This window comes from Leptonychotes weddellii, chromosome 8, assembly GCF_054177405.1.
Source record: "Leptonychotes weddellii isolate Sample4059 chromosome 8, ASM5417740v2, whole genome shotgun sequence".
Lineage (NCBI taxonomy): Eukaryota > Metazoa > Chordata > Mammalia > Carnivora > Phocidae > Leptonychotes > Leptonychotes weddellii.
The window spans coordinates 79,202,767-79,216,735 of record NC_138376.1 but is presented as its reverse complement, the minus strand read 5'-3'; the positions used below and the strand labels follow the sequence as shown (position 1 = coordinate 79,216,735).

The 13,969-nt window shown below is 37.2% G+C and overlaps 1 protein-coding gene across 4 annotated transcripts in view; it reads left to right on the top strand.

Annotated features, from left to right (window-relative positions):
* HACE1 (HECT domain and ankyrin repeat containing E3 ubiquitin protein ligase 1) overlaps positions 1-13,969 on the top strand; it is a 103,181-nt gene that overhangs the window by 36,850 nt on the left and 52,362 nt on the right. For all 4 annotated transcript variants that reach the window (XM_031031820.2, XM_006736862.3, XM_081828723.1 and 1 more), the window contains 3 exons: positions 5,653-5,749; positions 6,945-7,046; positions 8,138-8,244. In XM_031031820.2, the coding sequence (XP_030887680.1) occupies positions 5,653-5,749; positions 6,945-7,046; positions 8,138-8,244 (306 nt within the window). The remainder of the gene's footprint in view (positions 1-5,652; positions 5,750-6,944; positions 7,047-8,137; positions 8,245-13,969) is intronic.

Below are 13,969 nucleotides of genomic sequence, written 5' to 3'. Positions count from 1 at the left end.
GCATGCCCCACTGACTTAGCCAGCCAAGCACCCCTCCCATCATTAACTGTTATTTTAGCAAATATTAGATTTCTTTGAACAGAGATAGTTAGGCAAGTCTGATTAAAATTGAAACAAGAAAAGAAATTTATCATTGTAGCAGGATGATAGATATGGAACATGGTTCATTTGTAGGCAGACTTTTTTTCTTTAAATTTTTATGTAAATTCTAGTTAGTTAACATACAGTACAATATTGATTTCAGGAGTAGAATTCAGTGATGCATCATTTATGTACAACACCCAATGCTCAACACGACAAGTGCCTCCTTAAAACCTATCACCCATCTAGCCCATCCCCCACCCACCTCCCTCTATCTACCCTGTTTGTTCTCTATTTTTAAGTCTCTTATGGTTTGTTTTCCTCTCTGTCTTCCTCCACCATATGTTCATCTGTATTGTTTCTTAAATTCCACATATGAGTGAAATCATGTGTTTGTTGTAGGCATACTTTTAATTTTATTTGTGATATCTAGATATAGGTATACATTAAACATATAAATTATTCCCAGTGTATTCTCTCTGATAAGTGAAAAGGGAAAGGAATGTGGGAAAGAGAACAAGTTGACCCTATAGACAAATTAAATTAAAAAAAACCTTAATGTAAGTTTTTATTGGTTGAGAGGTGTTACTAGATATATCATCATATGCTTTTTTTAAAAAATTCTGGATTACATTCCAAAAGTATTGAGATATATAGGAGAAGGAGCCTTGGAAGCAGGGTTCAAATCTTGGCCCTAAAACTATGTAACTTAAGTCAAGTTTCTTGACCTCTGAAGCTTTTGTTTCTTTGTTTATGAAATGGAAATGCTGCTATTTGGCTTGTGGGACTATAGTGAGAATTAAATAAGATGGCTTATAGAAAGCATCTGGCAGGGTATTTTGCACTTAGTCGTTAGTAAGTGCCTACTAAACTGTAGCACAGTTCTCCACTCCTCAGTGAGCACAAAGTATGGTTGTCCTCAGTTTTATTGCTATACAAGATTTCTATTCTGAGAAATAGGATTCTTCTTTCACCATACAGACCTTTTCTTTTTTTTCTTTTTGTTACTTATATTCTCATTCTGAGCCATATTTAATTATGTAGTGCTGCTGTGAATGAGTCATTTTCAAACCGATTTTGACCTAAAATTATGACAGGAACTATTTCCCAGCCACTTTTTTCCTCCAGGCATTTTGCATAATACATAATTCATTAGCTTTCTTTCATGTGTACTATAGGCACACAATGATTCCCCCCTATCCCACCCCCATTTTTAGGCAGCTTTGTTTTTAGGACTTTTTTTGGGAGGGAGAGAGGGAGAGAGAATCTTTTTTTGTTTGTTTTTAAGATTATTTATTTGAGAGAGATGAGAGGCAGAGGGAGAAGCAGACTCCCTGCTGAGCTGGGAGCCTCATGTGGGACTCAATCCCAGGACCCTGGGATCATGAACTAAGTGAAAGGCAGATGCTTAACCAACTGAGCCACCCAGGTGCCCAGGAGAGAAAGAATCTTAAGCAGGCTCCAAGCCCAGCATGGAGCCCGACACAGGGCCTGATCTCGTGACCCTGAGGTCATGACCTGAGCCAGTGTCAAGAATCAGATATTTAACTGACTGAGCCACCCAGCCGCCCCTATTTTTAGGACTTTTTTTTTTTTTTTAAGATTTATTTATTTATTTTAGAGAGAGCCAGAGAGTGAGTGCATGGAGGGGAGAGGGACAGTGTCTTTTTTTTTTTTTTTATTTTAAGAGAGAGTACGAGCAGGGGGAGAGAGAGAGAGAGAAGCAGACTCCCCACTGAGCAGGGAGCCCGATGCAGGGCTCGATCCCAGGACCCTGGAATCATGACCTGAGCCAAAGGCAGATGCTTAACCGGCTGAGCCACCCAGGTGCCCCGAGGAAGAAAGAGTCTTAAGCAGACTCTGCACTCAGTGCAGAGCCCATTGCAGGGCTTGATCCCAGGACTCTGAGATCATGACCTGAGCCAAACCAAGAGTTGGTTGCTTAAACGAACTGCACCACCCAAGCACCCCTAGGACTTTTATATAGTATTTACAAATGCCTCAAGTCTTTAAATTGCTAGATTGGTTTTATTTTCAGTTGTATGCTTCCCATTCCCCTGAGTTCTTAAATAAAGGTTTGGATTTATAATGATTTTCAAGTATTTTCTATATCTGGGATAACTTTTTTCTATTAGGAAAAGTGAGGGGGCGCCTGGGTGGCTCAGTCGTTGAGCGTCTGCCTTTGGCTCAGGTCATGATCCCAGGTCCTGGGATCAAGCCCCACATCGGGCTCCCTGCTCAGCGGGAAGCCTGCTTCTCCCTCTCCCACTCCCCCTGCTTGTGTTCCCCTCTCTCACTGTGTCTCTGTCAAATAAATAAATAAAATCTTAAAAAAAAAGGAAAAGTGAGAGTTAGCTGGGATTATATAGATACAGTAAACTAGTGAGATGTTTATGTAATTATAGACATCTGCAGTAGAGAAATAGAAAAAGGTGTGATTCTGAACATGGATTTGTAGCTACTGCCAAGCAACTCCTTTCAGTTCACAGTCAAAGCCATATAAAACAGCCAAAGACTCAAAATTGTAAACTTTAGAATAGGAAAGACTATTAGAAAATACCGTCTCTTTGTTTTATAAGTTGTTCCAGAAAAATACTGCAGTGTATGTGCTATATGCACTTTAGCCAAGTTTTCAGATCATATCCTTGAAAGCCTAAGATTAGGAGACTGAAGGTGCTTGAAAAATCACTTCTAAATGCGTTAGAAGTACTGTAGCTTTCTTATTAAATCTTTGCCAACTTAGTTTCCAGAGAATGCATTGGCATTTCCTTGAAGGGACTATTATCTCAATCAATATAAAAAAAAAAAATAGTTGAATTGTAAAGAATATTTGTTCATTGGGCAAATTTTTGCAGTTATTTGGACTGAAAAATCTTTTATGCAACACTCTGAGCAGTTTGTTATAGGTTAGTCTTTTTTTTTTTTTTTTATTTTAAGATTTTATTTATTTGGCCGAGAGAGACAAAGCAAGAGAGGGAACACAGCAGGGGGAGTGGGAGAGGGAGAAGCAGGCTTCCCGTTGAGCAGGGAGCCCGATGTGGGGCTCGATCCCAGGACCCTGGGATCACGGCCTGAGCCGAAGGCAGACGCTTAACCAACTGAGCCACCCAGGCGCCCCTGTCATAGGTTAGTCTTAATGTCGTGCAATATTGTCGGTGAGGCACTTGAAGCCCTAATTGGGTTATGCAGATTTTATATATATTTTAGTTCTTGTTTCTTGCTTTTAATTTATTTTTGAAATGAAATGTTACCTGATCGTAGATGAGATTTTAATGTAGTTTTAGAAATTACTCCAGTTTTCTAAAAATGTCAAAATGGTATTCTTTTTCCTTCATGATAATTATCCTTTTTGCTATATATGATAAATAAAATTATTTGGAGACTTTTTAAAACCACATACATTCAACAATGTCCCATTTGTACATGGTGATCTTGTCTGTCCATTGTGTGTGATCCCCATTTTATTTTTCTCATAGCATGTATCCCCTTGCACCTTGTACCATACTGTCTTGAGTACTAAATTGTTTACTCTTTGAGGGCAAACTCTGTTTATTCATCTTGGTTGAATAATATATAGATGAAAGATTTTGGAGTTAGACTGACCTAGATTCAAATTCTCCTCTGTCATGTAACTGTGATCTTGAGTAACTGTTTCTCAAGTCATGGTTTTTTCAACTGAAAAATGGAATGAATACTTATTTTATAATAGTCTCAGGATTAAGTCAGACTTTGTACAAAGAACTGAGCATTATGCTTGTCATTTAGTAGATCCTAAATAAACTGTGATTCAGGTCTTTTTTTTTTTCTGTAGTACACTACCTTATTTAATGCTTATTTGTCAAATGAATGGTACCTGAAGTTAAAAACTATAATTCAACATATGTATTGAATATATGTTATAAGCCAACTACTGTGCTTGGTGCTATGGAACAAATATATTGTGAAGAAGTTTATCGTTTAATTGGAAAGATTGGACACATGGATATTAAATAATTATAGAAGAAATGTCATTAAAGTTGAACAGACTAGCTTTGCAATTTTGGGTTTTTCAGAACCAAGCATAGTAGCAAAGATAACACTGTCTCTCTAAATAAATTAATAAGTTAGTTTCTTTTCACTTAGCTTTCATTTTTAGGTATTACAAAGAATAGAATGGTGTTAATTGTAAACTCTTGCTGTTAGCTTTAATATATAATGTGTTGACCAGTACTCCCAGCTTAATGACAAATGATGCTTGATGAAGACTTTTCTTGATGTACAATAGTAAAACTACCTACTGTTGCTTTCGGAGAGATTGCTGATTTATTTGGTTTCTTGGTTTTCTGGAATAAATTAGGCACTGTTCTTAAGCCAGTTTTGGCCTCTTGATATTTGTATTAAGCTAAGTAATCAGTATGACAATAAAGTATTGGGAGAGTGATGTATCTATAATATCTGCCATCACATTCATAGTAGGGTTTATTAAATTTAAAAAATTTTAAATTGTTTAATGCCATTTGGTTATAAATTACACTTTATGCAGTGTCATTTTGTGGTAAAGAATGAGTGGTATTTTTTTTTTTTAACTCTGAGAAGTCTGTGTGTCTTTCTCTTTGGGAAATGACATACCGGTTTGGGTGTAATGGTACCGTCGAAGAGTCTTGTTTTGGAAGACAGGGATCTGAGTTCTAGTTTCACCTGTGCTTGAGTTAGTAGCTTTTGTCATCTACAAAATACAAATTTTTGATTAGATACTCTTCTAAACCGTATGACTTCTTTGGGCATTTCATAAAATTCAAACTGTAGTGTCTGTGGATTGTAACTTTATTTTTTATTGTCTAGAGTATCTTGGATCAGATTAGCTCACTGAATAATGAGACCTAGAGTCTAGTGGTTACCGTCTTCAAATTAGCTTCCTCCTAGCTGAAAGAATGATGGTTACTAATTTTACTCCTACTAGAAAGAGAATAAGTAGAATGGGCATGTGGATAAGAGCATTGTTCATTCTAGATCAGATTAAATAGCTGTCAACAGAAGCCAAACTGAGTGGGTTGATAAAATGAAGGTTGAAAGCTAGATAGTATTTTTGGATAATTAATCCCTATCCTTCCCTCATTCTCTTATTTTGATAGTTGTATTTTCTTCTTCCTTCCTTCCTTTCTTTTTATTTTTTTGCCAAGTATTAAAGTGCCATAAAATATACTCTTGTTTTGAATATTGAGGTTTTTTTTGACTAAGAGGTCTAGAGACTTGGATGGGTGTGGTAGGAAGAAGGTTGGAAATGATTGAAAGAAAAAAATGGAGCATAAGCCTGAGTAGTAGCTGTTTATCCCTAAATGTTATGATTTATTGTAGGTAATGTGTTCTAAGTTCAGTTCTAAGATTTAATAAGTCAGTTTCCTATCTACATGGTGAAGGTATGATTTAACATTGGGAAATGTTTTCCTGGATGTTGAGGATGTAATTCAGATCTTCCTCTCAATTTTTAAAAATTGTTAGTCTTCTCTTGATTCATATTGACTGTCCATAATTCATAGAGAAAGACTTTAAATTAAAAAAAATTTTTTTTAACATGGTTTTACTTCTGTACAGTCATGGTCAGAGAGACACAGCACAGATTCTTCTGTTACGAGGAGCTAAATATCTGTCAGATAAAAATGGAGTAACGCCTCTGGATTTATGTGTACAGGTATGTTGTTAATGTATATTCTTAGCCCTTTACTTTATAATAGAGACTGAGACTGGTAAAATCACCTTTTTTCCTCAAATGAGAGGGTGGATGCAAAGATTTTTATTCTGTAAAGAATATGATTTTTTTTAAAGAATATGATCTTTTAAAGGAACTGTGATAGTATAAGAAATATATATTGGTCTTCATCTCAGTTCCTAACACAAGAGCTTCTCAGGCACTTGGAATCTCCAGAGTGATAAGAATGTCTTTTTGTACATTAATGAGATGGCTGGTGGCTTAAAGCCTCTGATAGCTTCAGGATGGGTGCTGATTGCCTGGGAAGCCAGTCATGTGACTCCCAGGGAGGTGAGAGGGACTGGAGGTTGAATTCAGTCATCAGTGACCAATAATTTAATCGATCATGCCTATGTAATGGAACTTCCATAAAAATCCTGTATACAGTGGGGTTCTCAGGGAACTTCTGGGTTGGCAAATACATCAAAGTTGTGGGATGGTGGCATGCCCAGAGAGGGCATGGAAGCTCTGTGCCCCTTCCCACATACCTTACCCTGTGCATCTCTTCCATTTGGCTGTTGCTGAGTTGTATCCTTTATAATAAATAAAGTGTTTCCCTGAATTCTGTGAGCTGTTATCAAACAACAAATAGCAGATTATCAAACCTGACGGAGTGGTTTATGGGAACTCCTGACTTAAAGTTGGTTAGTTAGAAGTATGGGTGGCCTGGACTTGTGAGTGTCTTTTTTTTTTTTTAAAGATTTTATTTATTTATTTGAGAGAGAGAATGAGAGAGAGCACATGAGAGGGGGGAGGGTCAGAGGGAGAAGCAGACTCCCTGCCGAGCAGGGAGCCCGATGCGGGACTCAATCCAGGGACTCCAGGATCATGACCTGAGCCGAAGGCAGTCGCTTAACCAACTGAGCCACCCAGGCGCCCTTGTGAGTGTCTTCTGAAGTGGGGGCACTTTTATGAGACTGAGCTCCTAACCTGTGGGGTCTGTGTTAACTCTGGGTTAGCGTCAGAATTGAATTAAATTTTATGACACTTAGTTGTCCACAGAGAGTTGGAGAATTGCTTGGTGTGGAAAACCCACACCTTTAGTGTGAGACTGGTGTGTAGAGGAAATAAGTTTTCCATTAGGAACTTCTTTTGAACCTAGGTAATTAAAAAAAAATTTTTTTTTTTTTTTTTTTAGGGTGGCTATGGAGAGACATGTGAAGTATTAATTCAGTATCACCCTAGGCTTTTCCAGACAATTATTCAAATGACACAGAATGAAGATCTCCGAGAAAACATGGTAATGTAATTGTACTAGTAGCTTGTAAATGAACAGGTTTTTTGTTCATGTTTGGCATATATGGCATTTTAAAATGTGCCTAGTAATTTTAGTATTATAAATATTATAATGATTCAGATTTGCTTGTCTGCGTTATAGGAAAGTATGAATTATATACTAATAAACTTTGTGCTGCTATTTAGCCCTACGAGTCTTCTGCCCTCAGGGTCTTTGTTTTGTTTTTAAAGATTTTATTTATTTATTTATTTATTTATTTATTTATTTATTTATTTAAGAGCACACGCATGCGTTGGGGGGCGGTCAAGGGGAGAGGGTGAGGGGTAGACTCTCAGGCAGACTCTGCACTGAGCCCAGAGCCAACCTGGGGCTTAATCCCACAACCCTGAGATCATGATCTGAGCTGAAACCAAGGGTCAGATGCTTAACCAACTGAACCACCCAGGTGCCCCGAGGTCTTTGGTTTTTGCTTAAAATAATTGGAATTTTCCCCATAGGTAGGGGAAAATAATCTAAGGAGGAATATCATAATGTCATTGGTAATCACTTGTTTATTGAGCTCTGTATTATAATATCTTTACTCTGAAAAATTGCGGAGTTTATACTTATATTTTAGAAGTTTGGAATTAAATTTCTGTAAATGAACTTGGTGATTTTTTTTTTTTAAAGATTTTATTTATTTATTTGACAGAGAGAGACACAGTGAGAGAGGGAACACAAGCAGGGGGAGTGGGAGAGGGAGAAGCAGGCTTCCCATTGAGTGGGGAGCCCGATGCGGGGCTCGATCCCAGGACCCTGGGATCATGACCTGAGCCGAAGGCAGGCGCTTAACGATTGAGCCACCCAGGCACCCCTGAACTTGGTGATTTCTATCTATATGCATTTTTCATTGCTTTAAAAACTGGGTGATTTTGAAAGGATTTTATGTCATGTCTATATTAGCTTTTGAATTTATGCAAGGCAAAATAACTGTAAAGGACTTGATTTCAGCTAATTGGCTTTGGGATACTTTTTAAACTAATAGGTATATAATTTCTTGATAAAGTTTAATGGATTATTGTATAATCACATTTTTTTATTTGTAAAAAATTTAGTTGCGGCAAGTTCTGGAACATTTGTCTCAGCAAAGTGAAAGTCAATACCTAAAGATTCTAACAAGCCTTGCTGAAGTTGCCACAACAAATGGGCATAAACTGCTTAGGTAAGTGTTTCAAAATATAAGCAAATCAATAGGTAGCAGTATCTGTCACCTTTGTCTCCTTTCAGGCTTTTCTGGGAATGGTTTATTTTGTTTGATGTTTTTGTCAGTGCTAAGGTGTTTTAAAAATTTGCTGATTTATTATTGTTTCGTTTTAAAAGACCAGGGCAATCAAGTATTACTGAGAGACTTTAGTTTCTCTACAGGGACTAAAAGTAGAGAGTTACTTAAGTGGATTTGGACATAAGTGTCTAAAATTCTATAAAATGATAGATTAGTCCTAAGTAAATCGTACATGAAGAATAATCAAGCAAGTTTAGGAGTCTTTTTTTTTTTTTTTGGTCCTTCCCCCAAGAAAATAGTTTAGGAATGTTGATCACTAATTTATAGAACTCTGTGTATGGGCTACTGTTCAGCCTCTCAGTATACCCTCATGATCCCTTATAAAGTTTTTGCCCTAAACTGTCCCCCTTCATTCAGTTCTTTATTCTTTCCAAAAGATGCTATGGTTTTAATGGCTCATTGCTATATCCATGGAGGTAATGCCTTTATATTACTTGCATTTATATGTATTGTATTTTCCTGCAACTATACTTCACTGTGTATGGTTAGCTGCCCCAATTAGGAATAAACAGCCCCAATTAGGAATAATTGGGAACTTAGGGGCACCTGGGTGGCTCAGTTGGTTAAGCGTCTTTTGATTTCGGCTCAGGTTGTGATCTCAGGGTCGTGAGATTGAGCCCTATTTGGGTTCCATTCTCTGTGTGGAGTCGGCTTCGGATTCCCTCTCTCCCTCTCCCTTTGCCTTTCACCCTGCTTGTGCTCACGCACACATGTTCTCTTTCTCAAATCTTAAAGAAGGATAAACAGTCATTTAGAAACGGTTAATGTGTTTTTTCTTAGCTTATAAGTTTGGCCTACTTCTAATTTGGATGCTTTCCCCTTTGCAGTTTTCTTTTCACTTTTCTTAAGACATTGACAGTCTTAGAATGGGTCACAGTCTTCTCTCATCTCTGTGGTTGCAACTGGAGTTTCTTCCTCCCAACTCCATGCTGTTTTTATAAATTGGCTACATTGTTGAGTCCATTATGATAGCCCTTTGTTTCTGTCTTCCTTCAGACCAGAATCACACTCTGTACTGTTTATTTAAAAGGATCTTTGCTAGGCCCCTTACCCTTCATGATACCAGGGTCACCCCCTTTGTGTTCTTTTATCCATTACATCTTTCTTCAGCATTTCTACTCACTATACCATTTGCTGTTTTTTTTTTTTTTTTTTTAGTTTCTACCTTTGAGACTACTTTAGGTTCTGTTTATGGAATTCATTGAATTTCAGCTTTATATAATGCTCTTGTCTTATTTAGTCATTTCTATTAATCCATTTATTTGATGAGGACTTTCTACAATTCAGGCATACTAAATAAAGGCATGGCTTTTGGGAGTCAGCCAGACTCAGGTTTAAATCCAGATATCACTATTTGCTGTGTGATCTCAGCAAGTAACTGTTTTGAGTTTCCCTTTATCATTTACCCATATATCTAATAGATGTTTCTGAATGCCTGCTATCCACCAGGCCATCTGGTAGGTGATTGTGAATAAAACAGACAAGATCTCTCCCTATACTTAATTTACAGCCTGGTCAGGATTTTAGTTCCTTGTTGGAAAATGGTATTAAATATCTTCTTAATGAATTATAAAAATACAATGGTAAGGTACTATAAAGTGCCAAGCATATTGTCTCGCACATAGTAGAGATGATGATGATGATTATATAAATGGAAAAATCCCGGAGATAATGATTATGGTTATTATAAATACTCTACATTTCTTTCTTTTTAAAGATTTTATTTATTTATTTGAGAGAGATAGCGAGAGCAGGAACACAAGCAGGGGGTGTAGGAGAGGGAGAATAGGCTTCCCGTGGAGCAGGGAGCCCAATGTGTGACTCGATCCCAGGACCCTGGGATTATGACCTGAGCCAAAGGCAGACGCTTAACGACTGAGCCACCCAGATGCCCTCGTTTTTTTTTTAAAAGGTTTTATTTATTTATTTGAGAGAGACAGAGAGAGCACAAGTGGGGGAAAGGGACAGAGGGAGAAGCAGACTCCCCACTGAGCAGGGAGCCTGACGTGGGGCTCGATCCCAGGACCTGAAGGCAGACGCTTAACCAACTGAACCACCCAGGCGCCCCAGTACTCTACATTTCTTACATTAGAAAACTGACCTGTTTTTTTCTATTTAAGTCTTTGTCCTATTTTTTGCTTTTCCACAGTAATGAGAAAGCCTCCGTTTTTATGTATTTATGTTTTTAAGTTTACCTTTAATACTTATTAACCAGGCACTAGCTAAGGAACATTCACATTATTTCATTTAAACCTCACAGTAATTTTGTTATTTAGGTAGTTATTTCCATTTGACATAGAAGAAAACTGAAGTTTAACCATTTCCCAAGCTAACACATAGAAGAACCAGGATTCCTATTCTCACTAATAGAGAGCAGATTCTGGGTTACAATCTAGCTCTTAAAAGAAACAAGGAGATTAGTGGAATGGAAATAGAATGGGAAAAAGGGAGCCATGACCATAACAGGTTTTAAAACTATTTTGCCAATATGTACTTGCCTCACTGCTTATAGTGCTACTTTTCGTATGCTCTGTGAAATCTGTTAATTATGGCCATTTTGGGGCTCTAAATATCTTTTTTTTGAGATTGGTAGTGAGTATTGGTTATTAGTATTTTATTAGAATTTATTGTATTGTTTACTCTTTTGGGAAATCCTGTGTTTCTCCTTTACTCTCGCACTTCTACTGTGCTCACCAGATGTGTGGGTTTTTTATTCCCCCATACCAAGAAATTCTTTAGACATCAGCTGGTGTACAGTTTAACTCAGCTTTGACAATTGTCCATCTAGAGATATATCAGATCTCATAGGTTAAGGGCTCATTCCTGTGAGACTGCTCCCACTTTCAGATGCCAATTGCAAGTAGTAGGTCCCCAGGTTACCCACACCTTCTGTCTGACTTCACTTCAAATCAGAGATTCTCATGACCTCTTTCCGCTTAGATTTGGAAGCTCCCCAAACCCCGTATTTTGGGCTTTTTGTGGAGGCTTTATGTTGTAGGCATGTTGGTCATTAACTGCATTTCCAGGCCCTCTCCCCTTTTTGGAGAATGTGGTGTGGCGCTGGAAATTCCAAGCTTCTAATCATGACTTCATCCAGGAGCCCACAAAGAGTCACCTCAGTAGAACAAAAGACACTGCTGTCACCCAGGAAATTACAAAGGATTTAGGAACTCTGTGTCAGGAAATGGGGTCAAAGACCAAATATTAGGACAAAAGATGCTCCTAGTGCTCTTATCACTTAAGAAATTATGAGGGTTTTAGAAACTCTGTGCCAGCAACCAGGAGTAGAGACCAATATATATGTTTTCTATTATCTCACAATTGCCAATGTATAGTCTTAAGAGGATCTCAAATATAAATTATTCTCCTCTGCCAGTTTATGTCATGGTACTTCAGCAAATTGTCTCCCTTTTGTTTATTCATTTGTGAATCATTTTATGTTTCTTAACTCACAATGTGATATAATTTTGGCCACATACTTTAATAGAAATTTTAATTAAGGAAACTGATTCAAATATGTATTTAGTGATAACAGATGTTATTTAGCTTACTCTTGAAAAAGCTGAGCCTTTTGTCTAACTGATTCTAGGAATATTTACTAAAGATAATAAATATCTACTGAAGGCCCTTTTGCACATAATGTTGTGTTTCACTAAGTAAGTTAGTTATCTTGCTTTCTGTATACTTTTGATTAAAGATAAAGATAGTTATCAGTGTGCAAATGAACAGAAATTATAGCTGTTCGCTTAGTGAGACACTGAATGAAAGTATACTCTTATGTAAACCAAAGGTAAGTATATCGATAGGGCTTTGCATTAGGAAACTAATGTTAAAACTTTTACATTGAGACACCTCACGGCTTGGGAAGAAATTATCATTTTATAATCAAATGGAGAAGGATATAATGAAGTTTGGATTTATGATCTTTTTGTTTAATACTAAAGAGATATTTCACTGGTTGTAAAGTGAAAAATAACATTTTTTAGATCCAGTGAATCAGCTTGGAAGAAGTTTAAAGGGTACAGTAAATAAAATTATTAAACTGTATTAATAATTGATAGTGATATTCAGATTCCACTGTGTAAGAAAATACTTAAGATAACTCATGATGTGTTTCCTAGATCAGGTACTTAAATCTTTATGTATATGGTAATTTTATAGAGGAAAGTCAGATTCACCTCTTTCTCATGGAAGAATTTGAGTCATCATAGTTAACTTTTCCAAGAGTCACAACACAAAGAAGGAAATAGTTTCTATTTTGTCATTCTCATCAATCTTAGGATATAAAATTAGAAACACTTCATAAAGACAAATACGTAAAAATCAGTGCAAGCTAAAGTAGTAATTCTATACCCATGTGATTCAAAGTTACTAAAGCAAGTTTTGCTAATGTGATAGAGCTGTTCCAATTCAATACAGCATGGATAGCAGTAACTGTTACATTTTACTAACACTTGTAACTGATAGCTAATTTTTGTTGACCGTTTTTAACAATTTCATTATTCTTACAATGAGAAACAACATGAATATTGAAGTGAAAATGTCATAAAATTTTGGGTTCACATGTCACCAGGATAGAAAATACCCTCTATTTGGCACTTACCACACTGGAATACTTTTAGCAGTAGGCATTTGCTATTTCCACATTATTAATTCCTTTTTTTATTATTATTATTGATGTGTAGTTGTCATACGTTATATTAGTTTCAGGTGTACAAGATACACAGTGATTCAGCAATTCTGTACATTACTCAGTGCTCACCATAAGTATAGTCACTATATGTCACCATACAACGTTATTACAATATTATTGAGTATATTCCCTATACTGTACTTCTCATCTCCTTGACTTATTTTTATAACTGGAAGTTCGTACCTCTTAATCCCTGTTATCTGTTTTGCCCATCTCCCCATCAACCTAATCCTTAACTTTTTTTCTCTCAAATTTTTTTTTGTTATGGTAATCACCATACATTATTACATCATTAGTTTTTGATGATTCCTTGTTTGCGTATAACACCTGGTGCTCCATTCAGTACGTGCCCTCTTTAATACCCATCACCAGGCTAACGCATCCCCCTACCTCCCTCCCCTCTAGAACTCTCAGTTTAATCCTTAACTTTTTTTAATGTTAAAGGATACCTAAAAATATCGTAGAGGAAAATTTTAGTGAGCTAAGTAAAATACACTTAGGGAAAGATAGGGTAAGCTTTGATAATTAATGTATACAAAGACAATCATACCATTCTGCCCAAAAGTTTATGTAACTCTTTACTCTGCTTTTGAGCAACTGTTGTAATACAAGATAACTGATTAGAGGGGCGCCTGGGTGGCTCAGTTGGTTAAGCGGCTGCCTTCAGCTCAGGTCATGATCCCAGAGTCCTGGGATCAAGCCCCGCATCAGGCTCCCTGCTCAGTGGGAAACCTGCTTCTCCCTCTCCCACTCTCCCTGCTTGGGCGCCTGGGTGGCTCAGTTGGTTAAGCAGCTGCCTTCGGCTCAGGTCATGATCCCAGAGTCCTGGGATCAAGCTCCGCATCGGGCTCCCTGCTCAGCGGGAAACCTGCTTCTCCCTCTCCCACTCCCCCTGCTTGTGTTCCTGCTCTC